General features: G+C 54.7%; 1 protein-coding gene and 1 non-coding gene across 3 annotated transcripts; one reads left to right on the top strand and one right to left on the bottom strand.

Annotated features, from left to right (window-relative positions):
• Positions 1–1,207: 1,207 nt before the first annotated feature.
• TRNAR-UCU lies at positions 1,208–1,300 on the bottom strand. The gene is made up of 2 exons: positions 1,264–1,300; positions 1,208–1,243 (listed from the first exon to the last, which is right to left on the bottom strand). It is a non-coding gene; the product is annotated as a tRNA-Arg (tRNA).
• A 534-nt stretch (positions 1,301–1,834) lies between these two features.
• On the top strand, positions 1,835–20,984 carry SLC27A4 (solute carrier family 27 member 4). Of its 2 annotated transcripts, none has more exons than XM_039507161.1 (13): positions 1,835–2,040; positions 9,144–9,310; positions 10,096–10,490; positions 12,448–12,606; positions 13,161–13,230; positions 13,366–13,457; positions 14,135–14,244; positions 14,926–15,135; positions 15,631–15,757; positions 16,419–16,556; positions 17,199–17,363; positions 18,210–18,356; positions 19,346–20,984. In XM_039507161.1, the coding sequence occupies exons 2-13, from the start codon at positions 9,150–9,152 to the stop codon at positions 19,501–19,503; spliced, it is 1,932 nt and encodes a 643-aa protein (XP_039363095.1). In that variant the 5' UTR covers positions 1,835–2,040; positions 9,144–9,149; the 3' UTR covers positions 19,504–20,984. The 2 variants fall into 2 exon arrangements, with proteins under 2 accessions (XP_039363095.1, XP_039363096.1); XM_039507162.1 differs by lacking the exon at positions 1,835–2,040 and adding an exon at positions 8,752–8,767.
• The last annotated feature ends 1,841 nt before the right edge of the window (positions 20,985–22,825 follow it).

Raw genomic sequence — 22,825 nt, 5'->3', positions numbered from 1 at the left:
CTCTTGTGTATTTGCGCTGCTCCCTGATGAACTGGGTGAACTTTTGGTACAGCCGTCCTAGTTTTGTTACATTATTATTGCTCATCATTGAACTGTAAGTTGGTGTTTTCAGGGATTCATAACTCGACCATCAATATGTTAGAAATATCGTCTCTTGGCTCAAAGTTGCTACATCTCAGTCCAAGATACTGGGTTTTATTTTATTTAGCAGTATTGTGGATGAGCAGAAATTGTTTCTGGCTTCAGAAATCCTTGTAGGGTTAAAAAATTGATTAAAATTAATTTTCAGCCATGGAATATCTTAAAATTAGACTCAGGGATCTAGGGACTGGATCCAAAGTCCAGTAAATTCAGTGGGGAGACTCCTATTTTCTTCAATGGTTTTTAAATCAAACCCTTAGTCTCCTCTGAGTATGGAGAAATGTCAGGGACAGATGAAAGTATGAATATGCACCCCCCACATCTACCACTAAAATAACATTTTAGTCGCTGATCCTGCACTCAATTCTGTAGTTCACTGTTAGCAGGCTCTATGCCGGCTCAGCAGGTCATATGTAGGATTGGAGCCTTAGCAGGTAATTTAGGTGTGGGGCTGCTACTCTTGACTGAAGTTACCCACATGCTTAAGTGTTTGTAGGACCTGGGCCTTAAAAAACATCCAGAAAATAAACTGATTTAAACAAAGGATGGGTTCAGAAGGGTTAAAAACCTTTATTTTTTTACTTCTAACCCTTTCCTCCTCTAACAAATCTTGCCCTTGAAATATCATCAAACAAAAACAAACAGCCTTTGAAGGAAAAATAGCAGAGTAATGTTTATGTTCCCCTATTTAATCATGTTCTGTGTGTTTGAAATAGCATCCTAAAAAAAGAACCAATTTTAAAATAACTTCATAACTAACCAGCTAAAAATACTTCACCACAAAGCCGGGGAGTTTTAAAATAACATTGGCCAAAATTAAAACACATTTAGAGGTAACGCTTCATAAACGATCCCGTGGATTTCTAGTAACATCCTTAAAAAATACATCGGTGTCATGGTAGCACCAGACTTCCAAGTACCTAAGTGATTTTTTAAAATGGCACAGCAAAGCGCACGAGTTTGAAACTGACATCCTTCAAAAACGAACCGATTCACCAACCAACTTCTCCGCACTGTTACTCCCACAGCCAGGTTTGCCACTGATTACCTGGGAGGGCGCAAAATACGACTCTGGTGGGACTCGAACCCACAACCTTTGAATGACTCCATCCGTCATCGAGCTAGAAGTCCAATGCGCTATCCATTGCGCCACAGAGCCTGCCGGATAGACTGAGGATCCTCCACATCCCCTCCTTGACCTTTGCAAGGAAGCGCTTGACTCCAGCGACTCCTCTCTCCCACGGCCAGCGGCTGGGTTTCATTTGCAGCCCCGCTCTCCGGCGCCGGCCCGCACCCTCTCCCCTGCCCCAGGCGCCGCATGGCGCAGAGTTTGCAAAACTTCCCCCCTCGCTCGCCCGCCGCCTCCTGACTCCTTCCAGACACTTTTGCAGCCACAGCCGCCACCAGATTCAACAGAAGGCCGGGCGGTAGCGCTGAGACACCAGACAGAGATGGGGGGGGGTCCAATTAACTCAGCTCTACCCCGGGGGGGGATGTGAGGGGGGGTGGGAATCGGCTGCAGGCGGGGAGCGGGGCAGAACAATGCCCGGAAAGTAGAAAGAGGCGCGTGAGGCGCCCTCTGCTTTCAGCAGGAGACCACGTGTAGGATGTGGACACGAGAACTACAACTCCCAGCAGGCCGCGCGGCTCCCAGCCGCCCCCTTCCCCCCTTCTCCAGCTGCTCCCCTCCCGCATTGCTGCAGCGGCAGGTTCCTCTGGGCAGGGTCAGCGCGGCGCAGGAAGCAGCCGGGCGCCCGGCTCGGCTCGGCCCCTTCGGCAGCCATGCGGGAGGCGCAGCCCGCCGCGCGCCGGCAGATGCGGGGCTGACAGCCGCTGGCGGGGGAGACGGGGGCCGGTCCTGCCCTAGGCGGGGAGCGCGGAGGCCCGGCGGGCCAAGGGGTAAGTGGGGGGGGGGAAGCTGTGGGTCAGGCGCCTCGCCCCAGTCTGTCCCCCTGGGCGGCTCATCCCCAGCCTGGGGCATGGGGCGGGGCAGGGCGTGGGGAGCCCTCGCTGCCGCTGCGGGGAGAGATGGAAGGAGGCTTGTTGGGTGGGGTCTCCCCACAGAGAGCCCCTGCCCGGCTCCAGGTGGGCGGATGGAGGTTGGGAAACCCACTGCTGCCCTTCTCGGTGTGTGTCTTTCTGTGGGGAGAGGCTGCTGGGGAAGGGCGTGGGGGGAGCCATTGTTTGCTGGGGGAGGCATCACCCCCAGAAACGGGGGTTTAGGCTCCCTGCCGTGACTGAGCAGGCTTGGCTTATGGGTGGGGATGCTGGAAGGGAATGGGGAATCGCCGGCACCTCTCTTTGGCTGCAGGACCGTGGTCCCCCTCTTGCTTTTAGCCCCCGGTGTCAGTAGTTGAAAAGAGAGACTGCAGCTTTCTTTCCCTTTCACTCTGCAAACTTGCCCTTGGATAGAAGATCCGCCTGCTGCAATGGAGCATTTAAACCGAGTCAGGTGGCGGTGTGAGGGTTCCTACTGTGAGAGCCTGGCAAACTGTGTGGAGAGTGTGTGTATGTATGTGTGTGTGTGTGTATGTATGTATCCATCCATCCCAGCTGGGTAGGAATGGAGTACAGCCCCTTTCTGAAAGAAACCGGCAGGAGGTGCAGGGTTTGGTGGCAAATCCCGATCGGAGTCTCCAAACAGTGCAGTGACCAAAGGGGGACAAAAGCCTGGGTAATGCGTTGTATTCTTAGTTCAACCTCTGTGTCGTCTAAATTCAAGAGATGCTTTCTTGGTAGCATGAAATGGGGCCTGGAGTATATTGCTGTTGTCAACAGCGTGTCCAAAAGTGTGCTGGGCTCTCTGTGATCCAATTGGAAAGGCAAGCTCTTTGCCTGGAAGCACCTACGATTAGTTGCCAAAAAAAAAAAAGTGTCTCTTGAGCGTTGTTAGTTGTATCTCTCTGATGCTCACGGGTCACATCCTGTCCCTGTCTGGTAGACCATGAAGGTCTTCCTTGTACACTGCCTCTGATTTCCACTCCCTCCCCCTTAAGTTCTTCGTATCAGAGAAAAGTGAATCACTGACCCTCTGCATCTTTCTTTAACATAGTGCATCTGCCTGGTAGGCCTGGTTAAGCTCAATCTCTCTCTTTATGGCTCTGCTAGTGACCCTTGCGCTTGGTTGGGTAATGTAAGAGATTTGATTGATACCATTATCCCAAAGGAGCAGAAACAATGTAGGTAAGAACAGGAGGCTCAGTTGAGAGCTGGTGTAATATATCTGCAAACTGGCCCCTTTAAGTTAGGTTCAGTAGAGAGATGTCCAAATACACTGGCCACACCAGCATTCGTTGCTGTCTCTGGAGTTGCCCCTGCTGACATCAGCACTGAGTCTTGCCCAAACTTTCTCCAGTTCTCTGAAGCTTGCAGGCGGAGGGTTTTTGTGTTCCTGGGCCTTGCTCAGCCTGCTTTGGAGGATAATGTCTGTTTCAGAGGGAATAGTGGGACCATGGGGATTTATTGGACCTGGAAAGAACTTTGAGATCCTCAGTTGAAAGAATCCTAGAATATCAGGGTTGGAAGGGACCTCAGGAGGTATTTAGTCCAACCTTCTGCTCAAAGCAGGACCAATCCCCAACTAAATCATCCCAGCCAGGGCTTTGTCAAGCTTGACCTTAAAAACCTCTAAAGAAGGAGATTCCACCACCTCCCTAGGTAACCCATTCCAGTGCTTCACCACCCTCCTAGTGAAAGGGTCTCTGCATCTGTATATTATTTATTTGTGGACCTGCTGCCCCTGTCTGGAGGGTTTAATAGGACCCATGATACCTGCTGTAGGTATAGGAGAGAAAGCAGGAGGGAACGCTGGAGGAGATGGCATGAGAGAGATGGGCATTGGGTGGAACCACGGAGAACTATGGAAAAGAAGAGTAGTAGTAAAATGCAGTAAAAGAATGGAAGTCAGTGGAGAGGTTAAAGAATGGGGAAGACATGGCTAGAGCAGTAGTCTGAGCAGCTGTACGTTAGCTGGTGTGGCATGGCATAGGAAGGGCTTGCAACTGAAGTTCCCAGAGGATGGGCTGTTCTCTAGGTAGAGAGGAAGGGCTGGATTTTTGGAGGTATTGTAAAAAAAAAAAGGCAGCAGGATTTGGTGAGGGTTTAGGTGCGGGGGGAGGAGGAAAAAGAGGAGCCAGAGCCAGCCAGCACTGATGCAAGCTGGAGTGATGGGAAGAGTGCTGGCATGGCTGCTGCTGATGGGAGAAGGGCAGAGAAGGAAGGTGTAACAGGAAGTGTGGAGTCAGGCGTTGACTCAGCACCCTGTCACTCAAATCCTCACCGGTATACTTTACTTGGGACCTGACTGAAAGACAGGCAGTTGGCAGGCCAATTAACTGTCTGAGGGGCTAATTGGGTGGAAGTAACCCCAGCAGCTGGGACTATAGGAACAGACAGGAAGGATGTGCCAAGGAAGAGAGTAGGGAGCCTGAAGGCAGGTGGGTGGGGTGGTACTAACACTGTACTCTTCCTTAGAGGCAGGCGGGGGGAAGCTGGCTACTCATCATAAATAGCATGTAAATAACACTCAAGGAGGTGGCTTGCTGATGGGCTATAATCAAGCCTGCTGGTGGGTCAGAACACCTGAAGTGGAGGTGGTGGTCTGTTACTGAGGCTGGAAAAGACTTTCAGGGGACCACTGTGTGACAGAAGAGTTTGGAAGGAAAGATTGGCACAACCGTGGATGAGAACTAAGAGGTAGGCTGGGTTGTGGGCTCTCCTAGGAACCTGGCCACACTCTCACAGACAATGGGATTGTGCCCTTTCTGGCTGGGTGCCGAAATGAAGTCCAGCAGGATACAAGATCCTGCTCAGATCTCCTCTGATGTTGGAGCATTGTTCCTGTGCTAGGCAAGACAGCCCATGGAAGCTGGAATCACTCCAGAATAGTGAGGCTTCATTGACACACACATGCATCGCTGGGGAAGGGAGGAGCTGTTTGCATGACCTCCTTACCCTGGAGGGCAGGTTCTCCAGGGAGATCATATGCTGAATCCACGTACCCCCACAGCTGTCCTAGGTGTGTCCCCTCCCTAGCCAGCACTGCTCACTTTTGGGGCATTGGTGGCTGCCTGGTCGTCCCCCCAAAAGGAGGAGGTTGCAGGCACCTTGCATAGTGGTAACCATCTCCATCTTTGGGTGGCCCTCACTGGTCCACAATCCCATTGTTTTTCCCTGTAGAAATATCAGGACCACCAAGCCTGGCCTATCCTGCTTTTGCTGGGGGAGCTCTGAGGATATTACCTGGGAGCTCTCACCCCCTAATGAGGGGGGAATAGGTCTCTCATGGGGCGCTGCAGCTAAATAAGTATTCGCAAAAGCAAGCCAGCAGGAAAGAGTTGGAATCTGGCTGGCTAACTACCCTCCTCTCCTGGCTGCTTGGCTCCTAGGCTGATATCTCACTGGCTCTCCAGTCTCCACAGGTCTCATCTGCACTAGGAAAACTAGGAGCAGTAAATTGCCATCACAGAACTGCCCCCTGCAGCGAGTGAGTTACGGGCCCTAATTTTCCTTGCGCCGGTGCAGCCAGACAAGCCCTGAATTCCTAATGTAAAAATCAAGCGGGAGATAAAGACCTGGTTTGAGCAAAGCCTCCTGGGCTCCCGCTTTATGCCAGGAAGGAGCAGAAATGGGCACAGGCCCAACATCACTGCCTGTCTTCTTGGGAGCAGCTCCTGCACCTTGATGCTTTGTGAGATTGCTGGGATGCCCTGAGGAGGTTCCAGGGGGTGGGACTCAGGTTTTTTTTGCTCCTAGCTGAGTGCAGCCTGCAATCCCAGCACTTCTGTATCTAATGATCTGACTCTCCCTTCTGCAGGCATATGGAGTGACTTGGTTAAGTGTGTGTCCAGCTCCATCTCCCATGTGAAATTGGGAGTGCTTGGCACACAGCCAGCTTGGCAGTGGAATGCCAAATGCCTCAGAAACCATGTGGAACTGGCTGGAGAGGGACAGACAGACTCGGTGCTTTGAGCAGGGTGCCCATAGCAGCATTGTGATCTGCATTAAATGCTGGTGTTTGTAGGAGGTTTGCGAGCCTGATGCCCATGGAAAGAGGCTAACTATGGCTCAGGGAAAGTTCCCCAATCCTGCAGTGAAATCTACATGGTCAGACCCCTGCATGGAGTCCTTTGTAGTCAGTAGGGCCCCTTGTGAGTACAGGGCTTTGCCCACAGATGGAGCAGCTTGCAGGAGTGGGGCTTAGATGGGCTGCAGTGAATAATGCTTTCCCCCCAGATAAGCACAAATGTTTGTACAGCACCAAGCGCAATAGGGCCCTGACTCTGACTGGGGCCTCTCAGAACTTCTGTAATACAAATACCCACCTACCTTATTATCGTAGCCATCTGTGATTACAGACCAGGGAACCAAAGCACAGGGAGGTTCAGTGGAAGAACCAGGAACAGAGCCCCGCTCTGCTTCCCCAGCCCTTCCCCCGACAAAACCACTGTATCACAACACAATGTGCCAAACCAAGAGCAGGTCCGTGCCCAGGTGAAAGGCACGAGAGGAGAGGTCATTACAGGCCTAGTGTCTCAGGGAATGGGTGTGTTCTTGGGAGCTTTCAGGAGGAGGGAGGTAAGGAGAGAGCTTGGTGGATGTTAATATGGAGCAGGCAGGGCTGGAAGTTTGGGAGAGTCTGAGATCCTTGAACTGGGGGAGGGATTGCACACAACATTCCCAGGAAATCTGAGTCCATGATCACGTATGGGTGTTATAGGAGCTCCTAGGGAATCCACTCAGCAACCAGGCCCCCCCGGTGCATCCTCATTTTATTGCATCAGGGCACACACCCCCTGGGTTAGATTGCTGCATTAGCAGCCTGTCTGCAATAAGCAGGATGTTCTCTGTGGCCCTCAGCACTGCTGTAGCTAACCTCGGAGGAGAGGGAGAAGTGTGTGATGCCAAAGAGATGGGTCCTTCAGTCAGCTCAAAACCAGCCCCACTCCCATGTTTGTCTGGGGAGATTGAATCCCAGGGGATGACGGCACAGAGCACCCCATCTCCCCCAGACTTCACCCGGGGACCAGAGAACTGAAAGGTTCCTGGCCAGAGCTTGTAATTGTGAGGGGATCCCCTGCTGCCCTGATCGCTGTGGGACCAAGGAGTTTGCCAGTCCAGAGACGTTAAATCCGCAAGAATGAATAGGAAATTGTGTTAATTTCCTTCCCTTTCACCCTGTGTCAGGAAGGACCAGCCTTATCTGTGGGGCCTTGAGCTGCCGGCGTGGGAGATTAGCCTGTGGTTGCCTTCCCCGCTTGATGCGCAGCTGCTATGTGGAAGGATCCCTCTATAGGTTGCTGTGCTTCTGCGCCACTGCCAGCGAAAGTGTCAGCCCACAGGGGTGGCCTCCCCATCTGGTCTGGCTGCTGCCATGGGGGTGGGAAGGTGGAAATGCAGGAGGAGAGTCACAGCTGACCTGCGAGTCTGTAGGGGAGAGTGTCTAGCAGTGTGTGCATTGCCCTGTGCCCCTTGGGAGGAAGGCATGAAGGCTATGCCTATGCAGCCCACCTAGCCCTGGTCACAGCTGTGCTGCCCCCTGGTGGTGCACATCTGGGAGACACGTCTGATCTGTTCCAGGAGCCCATCTGTGACCACGTTACCTGGGCTCCGCTTTCTAGATCAGCTCTGGCTGTGGCTCAGCTAGGAAGTGGTGTGATCATATGAGAACCTGCAAACCCTTATAGAGCTCAAAGGACTTAGATCCTGTTTTCTTTCCTAGTTCCTGTTATGTGTGTGTGGGTTGGGTTTTTATGAAGTCCTGTCAAAGGAGCATGCAAAGCTGAAATGCCTAGTAGGCCATGTGGTCTAGCATTTAGAGCCAAAGCGTGGGGTGCAGGAGGAGCTGGCCTCGTTGAGTCACCAATTTGCCAGGGCACCGCCGGAGAGTCGAATCCATTTCGGTCATGGCAGAATTGGAGTAAAGCGAAAGGAGGAGCCTCAGTATAAATTGGAGGCTGATGCTGAGTTTTCCTGGGTCTATCGGTTTGAAACATACTTGTCACTGATGCGTTGCTTTCCCGCCACTGTCTGACAACTGCACAATGGTCCCATGTGTATTATCCCCATTTTACACCTGGGGAAGCTGAGGCAAGGAAGTGGCATAGCTTGTCCAAGGCCGCAGAGAGAGTCTGTGCCGGAACTGGGATTAGGCCTCTGTTTCCCAGTCTTGTGCTCCAGCTACTGGCACACGCCTCTCCGCTATCTCAGGATCTGTCCGATTATGTCCCCATCTTCAGCTCCCCAAATGTGAAGGGTCATATCTCCGGCAGGTGTCAATCAGCATAGCTCCACTGGCTTGACTGCAGGGTGTCTCTGATGTGAATGGTGCTACATCGATTTACACCAACGGGGGTTTGGCCCACTGGGTTTAACATACGGTGCCGTGGAACAGAAATCTGCCTTGCTCGTTCCCTGCTTCTTATCCTGCCATTCTCCCAGTTCCACCCTGTGTCCTATGCTTCCCCCAGGAATTTCATGACGATTCTAGTTCATGCGTGTGGTAGTTTGCTGAGGTTATGGTCTCCGTCCCGGGAGACACCTGCTTGTGATCAACCTGCTGTGAGCAGGGTTAGACACCATTGGCTCTTATCAAGCCAGCAGACGGAGCACCATCTACACCACCCTGGTGAGCTGTGCTCCGGGGTGCACGGCGAAGTGCAGGCCCAGCCGGAGGCCACGAGACGCACCGGCAGTGGTTTCAGACGGTGCCTATTGGTAGCATCTGCTGCTCCCAGTCAGTTTACAGGGAAGCCCAACGGGGTGCCATGCAGGGGTTCAATCCCGCTGGCCTTACTGCCATGCATGGCCTGCGTAAGGGGAGCAGGATTTAGCCCATGTCGCCCTCCCCATTCCCACCTTGACACCTCCCCTGGCAGGGAAATTGCACTTTCTTTGTCACTCCTACTTCAGGTTGGTCCTACTTTGTCACTCCTACTTGGGGCTCCCCGGGGAAGCATCAGAGTTAAAACCAGTGACTGATCTCCACTGTCTCTCCCCTGCAGGCCAAGATGTTGCGGCTGGCTGCCCTCACCGCGCTCTTCGTGCTCTTCAGGCTGGTCCTGAAGCTCTCCTGGGTCCAGGTGATCCCTGCCCTCTTCATATTCTACTTGGGCTCCGGGGGATGGAAATTCCTGCGCATCGTCTTCAAGACAATAAGGAGGGACGTCACGTAAGTGTCCTCGCTGGAAACTGCCCTCTCTGTCCCGTTTGCATTAAGGTGACCCCCAGCGCGGAACCAGGTAGGGGGAGCTGGGGCTGCCAAGGTGAGGGAAGCATCCTGCTGTGGCTGGGGCAATGCAGGGATGAGAGGGGAGAGCTCTGACTGCCAGCATCTTGCCTACACCTCAGCCCCCTCGGTGAGGAATACGGACCCTGCCAGGCGAGGGAGGGAGTTGCTCTTGGCACCTGAGATCTCTCTGACATCTCTGGCTGAGTCTCTCTGAGATATGATTGCAGCTGAGGTCCCGAGGCTGGCGACTGTCTCTGACCTTGGACTTCCCTCGGTCCCTAAAAACGCTGACTCGGCAGTCGGGTGTCTGCACTCTGGGCCTGGCTCTCCGAGCTGGGGCCAAGGAGATGCAAAGAATGTACCGGGATCAAGGACGAGCTGGCTTCTAGCGAGGAGTCGTGGGGGCGTGGCTCGGAGGGAACAGGTGCCCCGTGGCCTGTTGCACAATATCTGCTGCCCCGAGGTGGCAGGGCTGTTCCTTTAGCTCATCTGGGGGTTGGGAGGGAGCATTTGTAATCCACTTGAGGGGAAGGGGCTGGGTTCTATCCCCTTCCCTGCTTCTGTAATCCGTTTCTGGTTATAAAGGGTCTCTCTGGAAATCTCCACACGCAGATCCCCTGCTCCCCATGAGCGATGGGAGGGAGACCCACAGTCTAGGCTGGGTCTGGTTGCATGGCCTCCACGTGCATCAGTGCAGAGAATCTTCTGTCCTGTTTGGTTGGCAGCACGGGGCTCGTCCTGATGAGGGTGAAGTGGCAGGTGTGGCAGCACTTGAAGGGGAAAAACACCATCCCCAAGATCTTCCAGGAGACGGTCCGCAAGCACCTGGAGAAGACGGCATTGATCTTCCAGGGAACGGGCGAGAGCTGGACCTTCCGCCAGCTGGATGAGTACTCCAGCCAGGTGGCCAACTACCTGTATGAGCAGGGCTTCCGCTCTGGCGACGTTGTGGCCTTGTTCATGGAGTCCCGCAACCAGTACGTGGGTCTCTGGCTGGGGATGGCCAAGATTGGGGTGGAGGCGGCGCTCGTGAACTCCCACCTGCGCATGGAGGCCCTGCTGCACTGCATCAACATCTCCAACTCCAAGGCCGTGGTGTTCGGGGCCGAGATGATGGAAGGTAAGAGGAGTCAGTCGGTCGTATCCCCGGGCGTGTGCTTGGAGGTGGCAAAGTAGTTGGGCCTCCCAACGCTGTGCTCCTTCCCCTTCTCCCCCCATCTTTGCTGGCTAGTCTGGCTCGGTGGTAAGAGTGGCCACGGCTGTCTCTCCTGGGGTGGGTTTCTGAGCTGCTGTAGGGGGTGATTCCAGGAGGGCTGCTGGCATGAGACCCCCGGCTCTGTTGCTGGAGGGTGAGCCAAAGCTGGCCCTTGAGGAGCATGCATGAGAGGTGGGGGTGCATTTTGGCTTAGTGGAGTGTGGGTGTCACCGGGGGCCACCCAGTGGGGGGAGGTAGGGAGTCAAGGATTGTAATGTGACACTGCTGTGAAATCTGCTGAGCCAGGGTCTGTAATGCCAGGGTATCAACTGGGGGCGGTTTGCCGCCATGAAAACAGGCACCTTTCTGGCAGCCCCACAGCCAGCTGGGGCTTTGCACCGGACGCCAACACCTTTGTGATGACTCCATGGGGTCAGGGAAACACCTGCCAAGATCTGAGCCGTGTAAATGCCCAGGAAGGAGAGTCATTGGCTAGAATATAATAACTAAGGCAGTTGGGAAACCTTAGGCTGAATATCAGTAGCTGGGGGACCACTGTTAGGTTGTGCAGCAGCCTCCAGCTCCAGCCCTGGGGATCTTTAAAACAAATCTCAGAAAATATAGTAGTTGGTTCAGGAGATGAGTCACTGTCACTTCAGGCTGCTGGTTCAAATCCAGCCCTGGTTCATAGTGACTGAGGGCCTCATTCACCTCTGTAATGAAGTTATGCCAGTGTAAAGCAGGCCCTGAGAGCCGTTTGGCCACCTTGTGAAATGAGTTTGCTGGGTCTCAGCCCTGTCCTCAATGGGCAAGTGTCACCTAAACCATCACCCCACTGATCCTTATTAGTTTCCCCTTAGCAGAGGGACCCAGTACCAAACAGGCAATAGAGACTGGCTTCTCTTGGCCTGACGGTTGGTCCCTCTGGCGCAGGGCTGAGGCCCTGCCTATACTGTGGATAAACAGAGGTCCGCTACTTCCACTGAGTTCCTCTTGTGAACATTTCCCTGTCACGTGATGGCTTCACCATCACAGCTCTGGCGTTTGGTCACACGAGTGAGTCAAATCAGGGCACCAGATGAAAGGAAGCTCCCGTTATGGGGTTAGCTGTGGCTGCTGGGTGACCTCCCCCATCTCTTCTCCCAGGGGCAGGACTTTACATTTGTTAGGAGTGATTCTCCCCTGGTCGCCTGCAGCCCCCATGCCCAGATCTCTCCAGGTCATGCTGCAGTTCGGCCCCATCTTCTTGTGCCTTTGTCAGGGCACTGGAACAATTTTAAGGTGGGGGTGCGGAAAGCCATTGCCAGAACTGTCTGAGGGAGGCCAGCATTCCTCTATTATTGCTCCAAGCCCCAGGGGGTGTTGCCAAACCCCCAGCGTCACTAGGTCCAGCACTCCTGGCCTTTGTCCACCAACGCCCACAAACCTCATCGGTGTTGAATTCACACCTGAGAGGCACCTGGCTGGGGGCAGAGAAGGGAATGGGAGTTTCTGATTTTCTTTTTTTAATAGAACTAAAATGGTCCTGGGCTGTGGCCAGCAAGGACTGTCCAGGCTTGGAGACTGACAGGTGCCTTCCTATTGTGCTGGCAGCAGTTTCACAGACTGCCTGCAAGTGCTCTGAAGAGTCCGAGTGTTGCTGCTCTAGACTGTAGCCAGAAGCAGCCTGGGTGAAGCAAGTTCCTGAGCCAGTTGCCCTCTTAGGCTGGGGAGAAGGCAGCCCTGGGCTGGGGCAGGCTGTGGGTGTAATGTCGGCTTGGACAAGCGTGTGGGGGAGTTAGCTTTGTAAACCTTCCCACTCCTCCCTCAGTGCTCCTGGATCTCAATGGCTTGTAGATGTCCTTTCTCAGAGCTCCTGTGTCATGCTCTCCTTCCCTCCCAGCCATGCAGGAGGTACAGCCCTCCCTGGGGAAATCTGTTCGTCTCTTCTGCTCCGGAGAGTGGAATCCAGAATCCGCACCCCCAGGCACAGAACACCTGGACCCCTTCCTGGAGATGGCTCCTCGGCACCTGCCAAGCCCCCCGAAGAAGGGTTTCCTAGGTATGTCCCACGTTACGAGGTGTGGAGAGGGAGGGTGGGTTATTGTGCCTCTGGGTCTTTGTGCTGTTCCCATGTGTCATCCGGCACTGGATAATCCCGGGGCGTGAACAGCTGGGGTGAAACAAATCCAGCCATGGCCATGTAAGCGGCAGAGAGATGGAGCGCGTGCAACTCCCCAGTCTGCTGACGTGTGACTCTTCTGCACTACGCTCTGGGAAGCTGTTGTTCAACGCTGTTGTGCAAGCCGGGCTGAGCTGAGCTCCCGTGCTCTGCCCTCTTTGGAGGGCTCCCGCTGGAGTAGTTCCCAGCCTGAACCCGCTTAGCTTAGCGAAGATCCCGGCCTGCTCTTGGTGCTGTACAAATAGTGAGGCCAGCTCGGGGAGCGGACTTGATGGCAGCCCGAGGTGGGGTGGCCATAGCCAATGGCAGGGAGTGAGCACATGTTCAGTTGCTTGATCCAGCACGATGGCCCTTCTGGCTCCTCGGGAAAGAGGGGTTGTGAGATGCTGCTGTGGTGCTGAATCCTCTCTCTGCCTTCCCCACCTGCCCTCCAGATAAACTCTTCTACATCTACACCTCCGGCACGACGGGGATGCCCAAGGCCGCCATCGTGGTCAATTGCAGGTAAGGGGTGGGGGGGCGGTGCAGGGGCAGGCCGTTGCTGGGTGCAAGGGGGATGGGGGTGGGATCTGGACCCTGCTAGCAGTGGAGGGCTCTGCTCTGGCATGGCTACTGATGCAGCCACTTCTCCTGCCCCAGGTACTACCGCATGGCATCCCTGGTGTATTACGGATTCCGCATGAGGCCAGATGACGTGATGTACGACTGCCTCCCTCTCTACCATGCGGCAGGTATCCCAGCCCCTGCTCACGTGTCTCCCTGCCCAAGCCTCTGTCGCCCGTTTCCTTGCCTGTGACGTCGGCAGACTCCTAGTCCAGGGGCTGCTGCGTAACATAACCGCCAGCTGCTGTGTGCTGAGGAGGGGCTCGCCCGTCTGTCCCCACTGGATCAGTGTGAAGGACTGGGGTCTTCCCAAGGTCCATGGTAGCCACTTTGCAGTACTGGGAGCCCAGGACAAGCAGCTAGTGGTTAGATCAGGAAGCTGGTAGTACAGACCCCTGGGATCTGTTTCTGGCTCGTCACTGGTTCCCTGGTTGACCTCTGGCAAGTCACTTTGCCTCAGTTTCCCCATCTATAAAATGGGGTAACGATGCACACCTTCCTCTGTAAGGGGCTTAGAGACCTAAGTGAGGGTACTGAGGGGGCCCGTTAGCACCACCAGTGATGGTGACTTTGGGAAATGGGCACCTCCCACTAAGAACCTACCTGAGTCCCTCCAGCTCCATCAAACATCCCTGGGATGGAGACACCTTCTGGTCCGTACTGGATCCTGGGCTGGATTCAAACCAGAGGCCTCAAAGTGAAAGGCTCCATGTCCCCAAGCCAGCCTGTCCCGTTTCTGGGATCAGCCACTCTCTCCCAAGAGACGGGAGGTTAATGGTTTCCCCTGTGCTCCCCTCTCGCCCAGGTAACATTGTCGGGATTGGCCAGTGCCTCCTCCAGGGGATGACTGTGGTGATCCGCAAGAAGTTCTCAGCCTCTCACTTCTGGGATGACTGTGTGAAGTACAACTGTACGGTGAGGCAGTGGGGGTGCAGGGGCCTCGCGGTGGTGGTGGGGGCACAAGGGGAAAAGCTGGCTGAGGAACCCCGAGATTCAGCAACTTGCTGAGAATCCTGGGAGTTGGCAGTGGGGCCCTTGGATGTCTTTAAACCGAGGCTTTGGCTGGCTGTTTCCTGTGGAGATGACTGTCACTGCAGCTGGGTCTGATGAGGGACGATCGCTTTCGTCCCAGTCACAGACCAGGCACCTGCTGTGCTAGGCGCTGTACAAACACAGAACAAAAGCTGGTCCCTGCTGCAAGGTGCTTACAAACCAAGTAGTTCCATGACCTTTCCTTGCTCCTGCTCTTTATTGTATCATGCTCCGGAGGGCAGCCAGGCTGTTGCCTCCTGCAAGCAAAACAGGGAACGCCAGACCGGTTATTCCAACTTACGAGGAGGCAGCCCGCTAGGTGGGAGGCACAGAATTGGCAACAGGACTCTTGGGTTCCATTCTTGGCTCTGCTACTGACTCACCGGGTGACCTTGGGCAAGTCTCTTCCCCGACTGTCCTTCCCCATCTGTATAATGGGGCTGTTAACACCTGCCTGGCTCCTGGGGGCTCGTCAGGGTTGATGCAGCTCAAGTACTCTGCGGTCCCTGGGTGGAGGGTGCTGTGGAAGGGCACAGTGTGCCATGTCTCCCTTCCCCTCCACAGATTGTCCAGTACATCGGGGAGATCTGCCGCTACCTCCTGAACCAGCCGTCCCAGGAGGTGGAGCGGCGGCACCGCGTGCGCATGGCGCTTGGGAACGGGCTGCGGATGTCCATCTGGAAGGAATTCATCTCCCGCTTCGGGATCCCCCAAATCGCCGAGTTCTACGGTGCCACCGAGTGCAACTGCAGCCTGGGCAACTTCGACAACAACGTACGGCCCCGTCTGCTGCCTGTGTCCTTCTGCCAGCTGCTGCGGCGTCTCCCCACCCGCTGCAGCCCGGTCCTCCCTCTCCCTGGCTGCCGAGGGCGACCATGATGTCTCATGCAGACACATGGCCTCGGTGCTCCTGGTGGGATGGTTCATGTGCTCGGAGAGCTGGCAGAGTAGGCCATGGTGAGGGGTAAGGATGGAGCAGACTTGGGAGGGGATGTCAGGAAACACGCCTTCTGATCCTGGGAGAGGACTGAGCTGGGTAAGCATCCCTCTGCGGGACAGGTGTGAGGCCCCTGCGCTGACATTGGCAGGGAGCCCTGAGTGACCTTGGGAAGGCAGCAGTTTGTGTATGGTCTGTGGGGTGGGGTAGCTCCCGTATATCCTGGGCGATCCCTTGGGCTGGCAGCTGGGGCGTTAGGAGGGAAGCGAGGGTGAGGGCAGAGACGCTTCCAGCTGCCATCGGGCTATGTCTCTGTGTTCTCTCAATTCCAGGTTGGTTCCTGTGGCTTCAACAGCAGGATCCTGCCTGGGATTTACCCCGTCACCTTGGTGAGGGTGGACGAAGACACCATGGAGCTGATCCGTGGGCCGGATGGACTCTGCATCCCCTGTAAACCAGGTGAAGGGGGCTGGGGCATTGCAGGGAGCTGCCTCTGTCTATTGGTCTGTCCCTCTGTCCCGCGTTGCATGAGCCCTGAACTAGAGACCCGATTTGTGATTAGCTGCGCAGGAGTCTCCGTTCTGACAAGCATCCAGGAGCATCCTCTGCTGTCATTGGAAACTGTGCCCCCTTTTGGTGGCTCTCTGCACCCCCAGGACTCCAGTTCAGTAGCGACTGGACATAGTTCTCAACCCACGGATGTTGGGTGTCAGGTGTGAAGTGAGTGTGATGGTTCTCAGCAGCAACACAGGAACTGGGCTACCAGTATCACAGCTGGCACTCCATGGCCATCCTGGGGGCAGTTTCAGCAGAGAGCCCAGGGACTGCATGGGCCATGGAGACAGGGCAGAGAGAGCAGTTCAGTCAGAGGTCCCATTGGGTCAGGGTTGAGCTCCATTGGGAGGGCAGCATGGGGGAAGGTTGCTGAGGTAAACTGGACATTGGTGCGCTAGGAGATGTTTGTACAGTAGAGCCCCCGTGTCCTCCCTAAAGCATCTCCTCCTCCCGCGGAGACAGGACACGGTCACGCCATGCGGAGCCGGCAATCTCTGTGTTTTGTTGTCTCTGATAGAGCAGAATGGCTGGGACTGAGCATATCCCTCACTCTCTCTGCCCACAGGGGAGCCAGGACAGCTGGTAGGACGCATCATCCAGAGTGACCCTCTGCTGCACTTCGACGGGTACCTGAACCAGTCAGCCACCAGCAAGAAGATCGCCCGTGACGTGTTCACCAAGGGGGATTTGACATATCTTACCGGTGAGGGCCTTTATCCCCTAGCTGCAGAGGGTGCACTCTGAGAGGAGGGGGTTGACACTGACAGGTTCACTTGGTCTCAGGGTCGCCTTGCTAGTCCCAGCAAGGCCTTTGGTTAATCCTCTGCTTGCTGTCCCCATCCATACCTGGCGATCTCGCTCAATCACACTTACCCTTCCAGAGCCTCCCATCTGCCCCCTCTAACCACTTTGCAAACAGGAATTAAGAATCCCAACTGCGCTACCTGACCCAAGAACTGGGGCGGGATAGTTTATCCTTTTGAGACCCTGAGGGGAAGTGATTTGTCCAGGGTCACCCAACGAATCCAGTGGCAGGGTCCTGATATATTGTTAAGCCCAGGTTGATGCTTTAACTATTTGATCATGCTTCCTTCCACTCCGCACGGCCCAAGAGCCAGGACTCCTGGGTTCTAATCCCAGCTCTGCCCATGACTCCTGGCGGGCAGGTCACTTCCCCTCTCTGTGGCCCCAGTCCCCAGCTGTTGAATGGCGCTAGCAATCATGAGCTGCCTCAGGCTGGGGGATAGTGAGGCCTGGCTGGAGGGCACTCTAGAAGAGCAGAGGGTTATGGTGACTCCGACCCTGGGAGCCTGTAGGCTCCTCTGACTTCCTCTGGCTCCCCCAGGAGACGTGCTGATGATGGATGAATACGGCTACATGTACTTCCGGGACCGCACTGGGGACACCTTCCGTTGGAAGGGCGAGAACGTCTCCACGACAGAGGTGGAAGGGACTCTGAGCCGCATCCTCCACATGACAGACGTCGTCGTCTACGGGGTGGAGGTGCCAGGTAACCAGGGCTGAGGGGAGCGGCCCTCTGCTCTTGCCAGCCTTCTTTTCTCCTAAGTTCGGGGGTGAAAGCCCTTCATCCCTTTGGCACTTGGTGCCTGGGCCCTGGTCTCCATCCTGGGAGTCTCATTGTTTATCCTGCTGCATGGGAGAGGGAGGAGGAGAGGTCAGGATTGGGATGCAGAACCTCCCATCTTTAGGCCGTGGGTGCAAGAAACACTTTAGGTGAGAGTTTCCAGTCAATCTGGTTTGCCTGGGTGTAAATGACAACACAAGGTGCAGGGCAGAGCCAGTCCCATTCTCGCTAACCTCTGGAGTTAACTCCGCCAAAGGCAGCTCCAATGGGATGAGGTGGCCACTGGGTATCACTGGTATCTTGGCTTGTAGGGCAGCGGCGTCCAGACAAAGCCATCGCAGCAGCGCTGAGAGATTGGGGCTTTCCTGGATGTGTGTTCAACCAGGGGCTGATGCCGGAGACGCTGGCAAGGGGCTCAGTGTTGGGGGTTGAGGTGTATGTATGTGGTGCTGAAGGATGGAGACTGTGTCGCTGATGCATTATTTAAGCTGAGCCTTGGGGCTGGGGTGTGTGTTGCCTCTGCCACTTAAACACGTTGCTAACGGCCTGGCATTCCAGAGCCCTCTGGATTATCTGCCTTGTTGTGGGTTTCTGCGGCTGTGTTGTGTCTAGTCTGAGGCATATTGCTGCAGGCCTCCAAGCTGTGCCCAGGGCCAGCTGGTGCACCGAGCTTGCTGAAGTTGCTCCCCCGCTGGGGTGTGTGTGTATGTGAGTGAATGATTGCCTCGGCCCCCTCCTGCTGTGTGCATCAGCTTCTGTCCTGTGTTCCAGGCATCGAGGGGAAGGCAGGGATGGCGGCCATTGCTGACCCCAAGAATTCCTGCAACCTGGAGAGCTTTGCCAGTGAGCTGAAGAAGGCCCTGCCCTTGTACGCACGGCCCGTCTTCTTGCGAGTGCTGCCAGAAGTCCACAAGACAAGTGAGCCCGCCCCAGCTGGGGACACTTTCCTTCTGAATTGACAAAAAGCCGGGAGTGGTCTCCTGGCTTCCGGAAAGGACCTGTCTGAAATAGGGGAGACTTGAAGTCAGGGGTCTATTCCTGACTGTCACTGATTCACTGTGTGACCAGAGGTGGGTCACTTCCCCGTCCATGCTGCGGCTTCTCCCTCTAAAATGGGGGTGTCCTGACTGACGGCAGGTGGGCCAGGGCGGCTTAATTCTCAGCGTGTAAAGGGACTGGAAAGTCTCACTTTTTAGCAAGTCCGTTTTTCTTTTTCACTCCCTCCACTGGGATGGCGCCTGGGTGTTCGACGCCCGCGTACACTGGTGACCACACGCCTTGCAAAGCTGTGGGGCGCCAGGTCCTGGCTCTTGGATGTCCTGGCCCCGCTGGCTGGCTGACTTGTCTTTAAACCCGGCTGTCGGTAGTGGCACTCTAGCACGAGCAGAGGAGATGGGGGGGTGATGGCTGAGGATGCACTGTGACCTTTCCAAGGGGGCCATGGTTTGCAGCACATGGTGAGAGAGAGGTGTTGCAGGAGAACGGTGCTGGTGGAACACACGCTCGCTCTGTGTGGTGCTCTGTCCTCCTCTAGGGGCGGCTGGGCCTCACAGCAGGGAGTTCTCAGTCAATAGAGACTCACACTTTGAGATGGAGAGGCCCTAAATTCAATCCCTGATGCAAACTGGCTCACCCTAAGGTGCGGCATAGCCCTAGAATCCGGTTAGCAAGAGTTGTGTCTGCTAGTCCGTCTCAGCCATGCTGCGGGCAGGATCCGACAAGGGGTGGATGGGCTGATTCCCTCCTTGTGGGTGTTCCTAGTGGCAGTGGAGGGTGGCAGGCTTGATTTCCAAAGGGGAGACACCTGTTGAAAAGGTGGAGTGGAGGAATAGGGAAGCTACCGTGGCGTCCACAGGCCACCTTCCTTCCCCACCGCTGCCCCTAACCCCTTGCTGCTTCCACCCCAGGCACCTACAAGTTCCAGAAGGTGGAGCTGCGCAGGGACGGATTTGACCCCACCGTGGTGAAGGACAGGCTGTACTTCCTGGACTCCAGGCAAGGCTGCTACCTCCCACTGGACATGGAGGCCTTCAAGAGGATCCAGTCAGGACAACAGAAGCTGTAATGGGCGAGGCTCTGCAAGTCGCCTCTCAGATCCCTCTGCTGTGTCAGAACGAGGAAGGAAAGGGTTAAAGGATGACACGAAGGGCAGGCGCGAGCTTTATTTAACAAATTTTACAGACACAGATTGGTGGGCGGGGGCGGGAGGTTACGTACCAAAGTATAGAATCATTACGGCTTTATTTTCTACTTCATACCAGGGTGGCCTCCTGGGCTGTGAGCATGGGGTCTTATATTCATCTAGGGCCAGGGATGTGGGACTTTTGCCAGGCCAAGATGGCAAAGATCAGGGGCATGGGACCTTCCACGGGCCTCCATTTCCCTGCCGTTGTTTATTTCTCTCCTTTGCTGTCCTGCTCACACTGCAGGGTCCAAAAAGGGCTGATGGCAGTAGTGCCTCTCTCAGGCCCCCAAGGACAATGGGGTCCTGGCCCTCCCTCAAAGCAGCTAAGCTGAGGTGAGCTTTGCGGTCCACACTGAACCAACCAGCTGGCTGTGGCCAAAAACATTGCCCTCTTTGCGGTTCACTGTTGACGCATTGCAACTTTGAGGGGGTGAGGGAGAGCGTACTGGGGGAAGGACGGGGAGGATATTGTGGGGCTCAGAGGAGGGAAGGGCAAGTGTGTCTGCCATGCCTCATTCTTTTCAGGGGATGATTTTTCTATTTTTATGATCATACTTTTTTTTTTTTTTGGGTCTTAATTTATTGTATTTTTTTTTAATCTGCCCCAGGTTTGTGTGCTGGGTGACGGGGGCATCCTGCTGCTAAAATATCCTTCTCTCTCTTTTTTTCTCACACAAGGACATCCCCCTTCATCTGGGCCTGGCTCTTCTCTTCCAGAGGTTAGGGCACAAGGCCACAGGCTGTCGGTTCCCAGGCCTGCCTGTCCAGGAGCAGGAGGGGACTGGAGCTGTGACCTTGTGGAATTGAGCCTCCTTGGGGCTGCTCTCAGCTGGAGTTTATGCCCCGGGTGAGGGGTGCAATGCTGCTGATCTGGTGTTGTGGCACCTGCCAACCTGGCTGTGTCTCACGCGCCTCACCATTGTAAAGACCAGGCCACTAATCACATGGCTTTTATTTTCTTGCTGAGGTGTTGAGCACCTGCAAACCTTGTTGGGGGGGAGGGGCAGTGCTTGGCATCTTGGAAAAGCCATCTGTTCACGTTCGAAGTGCATCACCCTTTGCCTCATCTGAGTCTCTGTGATCCCATGGGGGGCTGGATGAGAGAGCAGGAAAGATCTATTCAGGGAAAAGTACATGTTGTGTTTACACTGTAGCAGAATGAGTCCTGAGAACAGTGTCTCTGTATGTCCATCCGTCTATCAGCACAGTAGGGTAGGCATCTGCTTTCTTTGGTATGCTTAGAATCATAGAATCTCAGGGTTGGAAGGGACCTCAGGAGGTCATCTAGTCCAACCTCCTGCTCAAAGCAGGACCAACCCCAACTAAATCATCCCAGCCAGGGCTTTGTCAAGCCTGACCTTAAAAACCTCTAAGGAAGGAGATTCCACCACCTCCCAAGATAACCCATTCCAGTGCTTCACCCTCCTAGTGGAAAAGTGTTTCTTAATATCCAACCTAAACTTCCCCCACTGCAACTTGAGACCGTTGCTCCTTGTTCTGTCATCTGCTACCACTGAGAACAGCTGAGCTCCATCCTCTTTGGAACCTCCTTTCAGGTAGTTGAAAGCAGCTATCAAATCCCCCCTCGTTCTTCTCTTCTGCAGACTAAACAATCCCAGTTCCCTCAGCCTCTCCTCATAAGTCATGTGCTCCAGCCCCTTGATCATTTTTGTTGCCTTCCACTGGACTCTTTTTTCCAATTTTTCCACATCCTCCTTGTAATGTGGGGCCCAAAACTGGACACAGTACTCCAGATGAGGCCTCACCAATGTCGAATAGAGGGAAATGATCACGTCCCTCAATCTGCTGGCAGTGCCCCTACTTATACAGCCCAAAATGCTATTAGCCTTCCTGACAACAAGGGCACACTGCTGACTCATACCCAGCTTCCTGCACTTGTGACACCCAGGCTTGAATGAAGGAACCTGAGTCTCGCTCACATACTCCTGTGGCTGGCTCCCCAGTCATCCAGTGCGTCCCCTGGCCAAGCTAGAATTTGGGATCCACTGCTCCAAAACCACAGGTCTCTGTGATGTGAGCTAAAGGAGCTTCTCCGTCCGTGGTAGTTGTATTACTAGGGCGAATAGTTATGGCCTCCAGCCAGCAGGTGGGGGGGCAGTGGCAATACCCCACTGTAGCGTGGGGAGAGATGGGGTTGCAGACAGTGCAGGCACCGCAAGGAGACTTAGTGGCAGTGACCACGCTGCCGAAGAAGACAGGTGTTTGACAACATGCTGTGATAAAATCCTAGGGTCTGTCTTCACTGTACAGCTAACCTGGGTGATTAGCACCTAGGTCTGGGCACTCAGGTTAGCAGAGCTTAGGTGTGACATCCCCACAACAAAGCCCTGTCCCCATTAGTGTGTATGTTTCTGTGTTCCCCTGTGTGTGTCTGGGGACTAGTCCGTGGTTCTTTGTGCTGAGATGCTCTACGATTTTTTTTTCCTCAGTCAATCGTGGGAGAATGTCTGTCTGTCCTGCAGGGGGCACTGGGGGAAGGCAGTGGAAGGCTACCAGCACTGGAGTGATTTTTTTGTCTCCTTACTGCAAAGTTGGTGGGTTCCAGCTACGGTGACCAGATGTCCCGATTTTATAGGGACAGTCCTAATTTTTGGGTCTCTTTCTTATATAGGTTCCTATTTACCCCCCTCCCCCATCCCAATCTTTTACATTTGCTGTCTGGTCACCCTAGTTCCAGCTTGAGTTAAAGCAGAGCCTTGGTTCTCACCTCCCTCTCTACCTTCCCCCTCCACCTCCACCCAGTCAGTTAGCCTGGGCTTAAAGCACCTGCAAGAAGGGTTTCGAGGTCTTTGTGCATGCATGGTAAGAGGGCTTGGGCTAGAGCCTAAATTAACTGTATGGACACAGTCGTTTGTAACTTTCCTGTTAGTAAGTCCAGGAAAACACCTGGGGGCACCTAAGGCTACCTAACGTATGGGGGGAAAAACTTTTCTCCCTAGTGCAGCCAGGGCCTCTGAATCAGCCCTCAGCATTTGCAGTGCATTATTTTAAGGAAAACAGCGGCTCACTCCCCACTTCTGTCCCTGCATCGTGCTCTCCAGGCTGGTGTAGCAGCAGTCCCAGCCAGGGCGCCGTGAGGTCACTCCAGAGCAAATGACTCTGATCTACAAACGGGATCAGCGGCAGAGTGTGGGTGAGCGAGTGATCCCAGGCTGGTGGCTTCGTTCCGACTCCAATCCAA

Source organism: Mauremys reevesii, linkage group 19 (genome assembly GCF_016161935.1).
Source record: "Mauremys reevesii isolate NIE-2019 linkage group 19, ASM1616193v1, whole genome shotgun sequence".
NCBI lineage: Eukaryota > Metazoa > Chordata > Testudines > Geoemydidae > Mauremys > Mauremys reevesii.
This window is presented reverse-complemented; position numbering and strand designations above follow the sequence as displayed.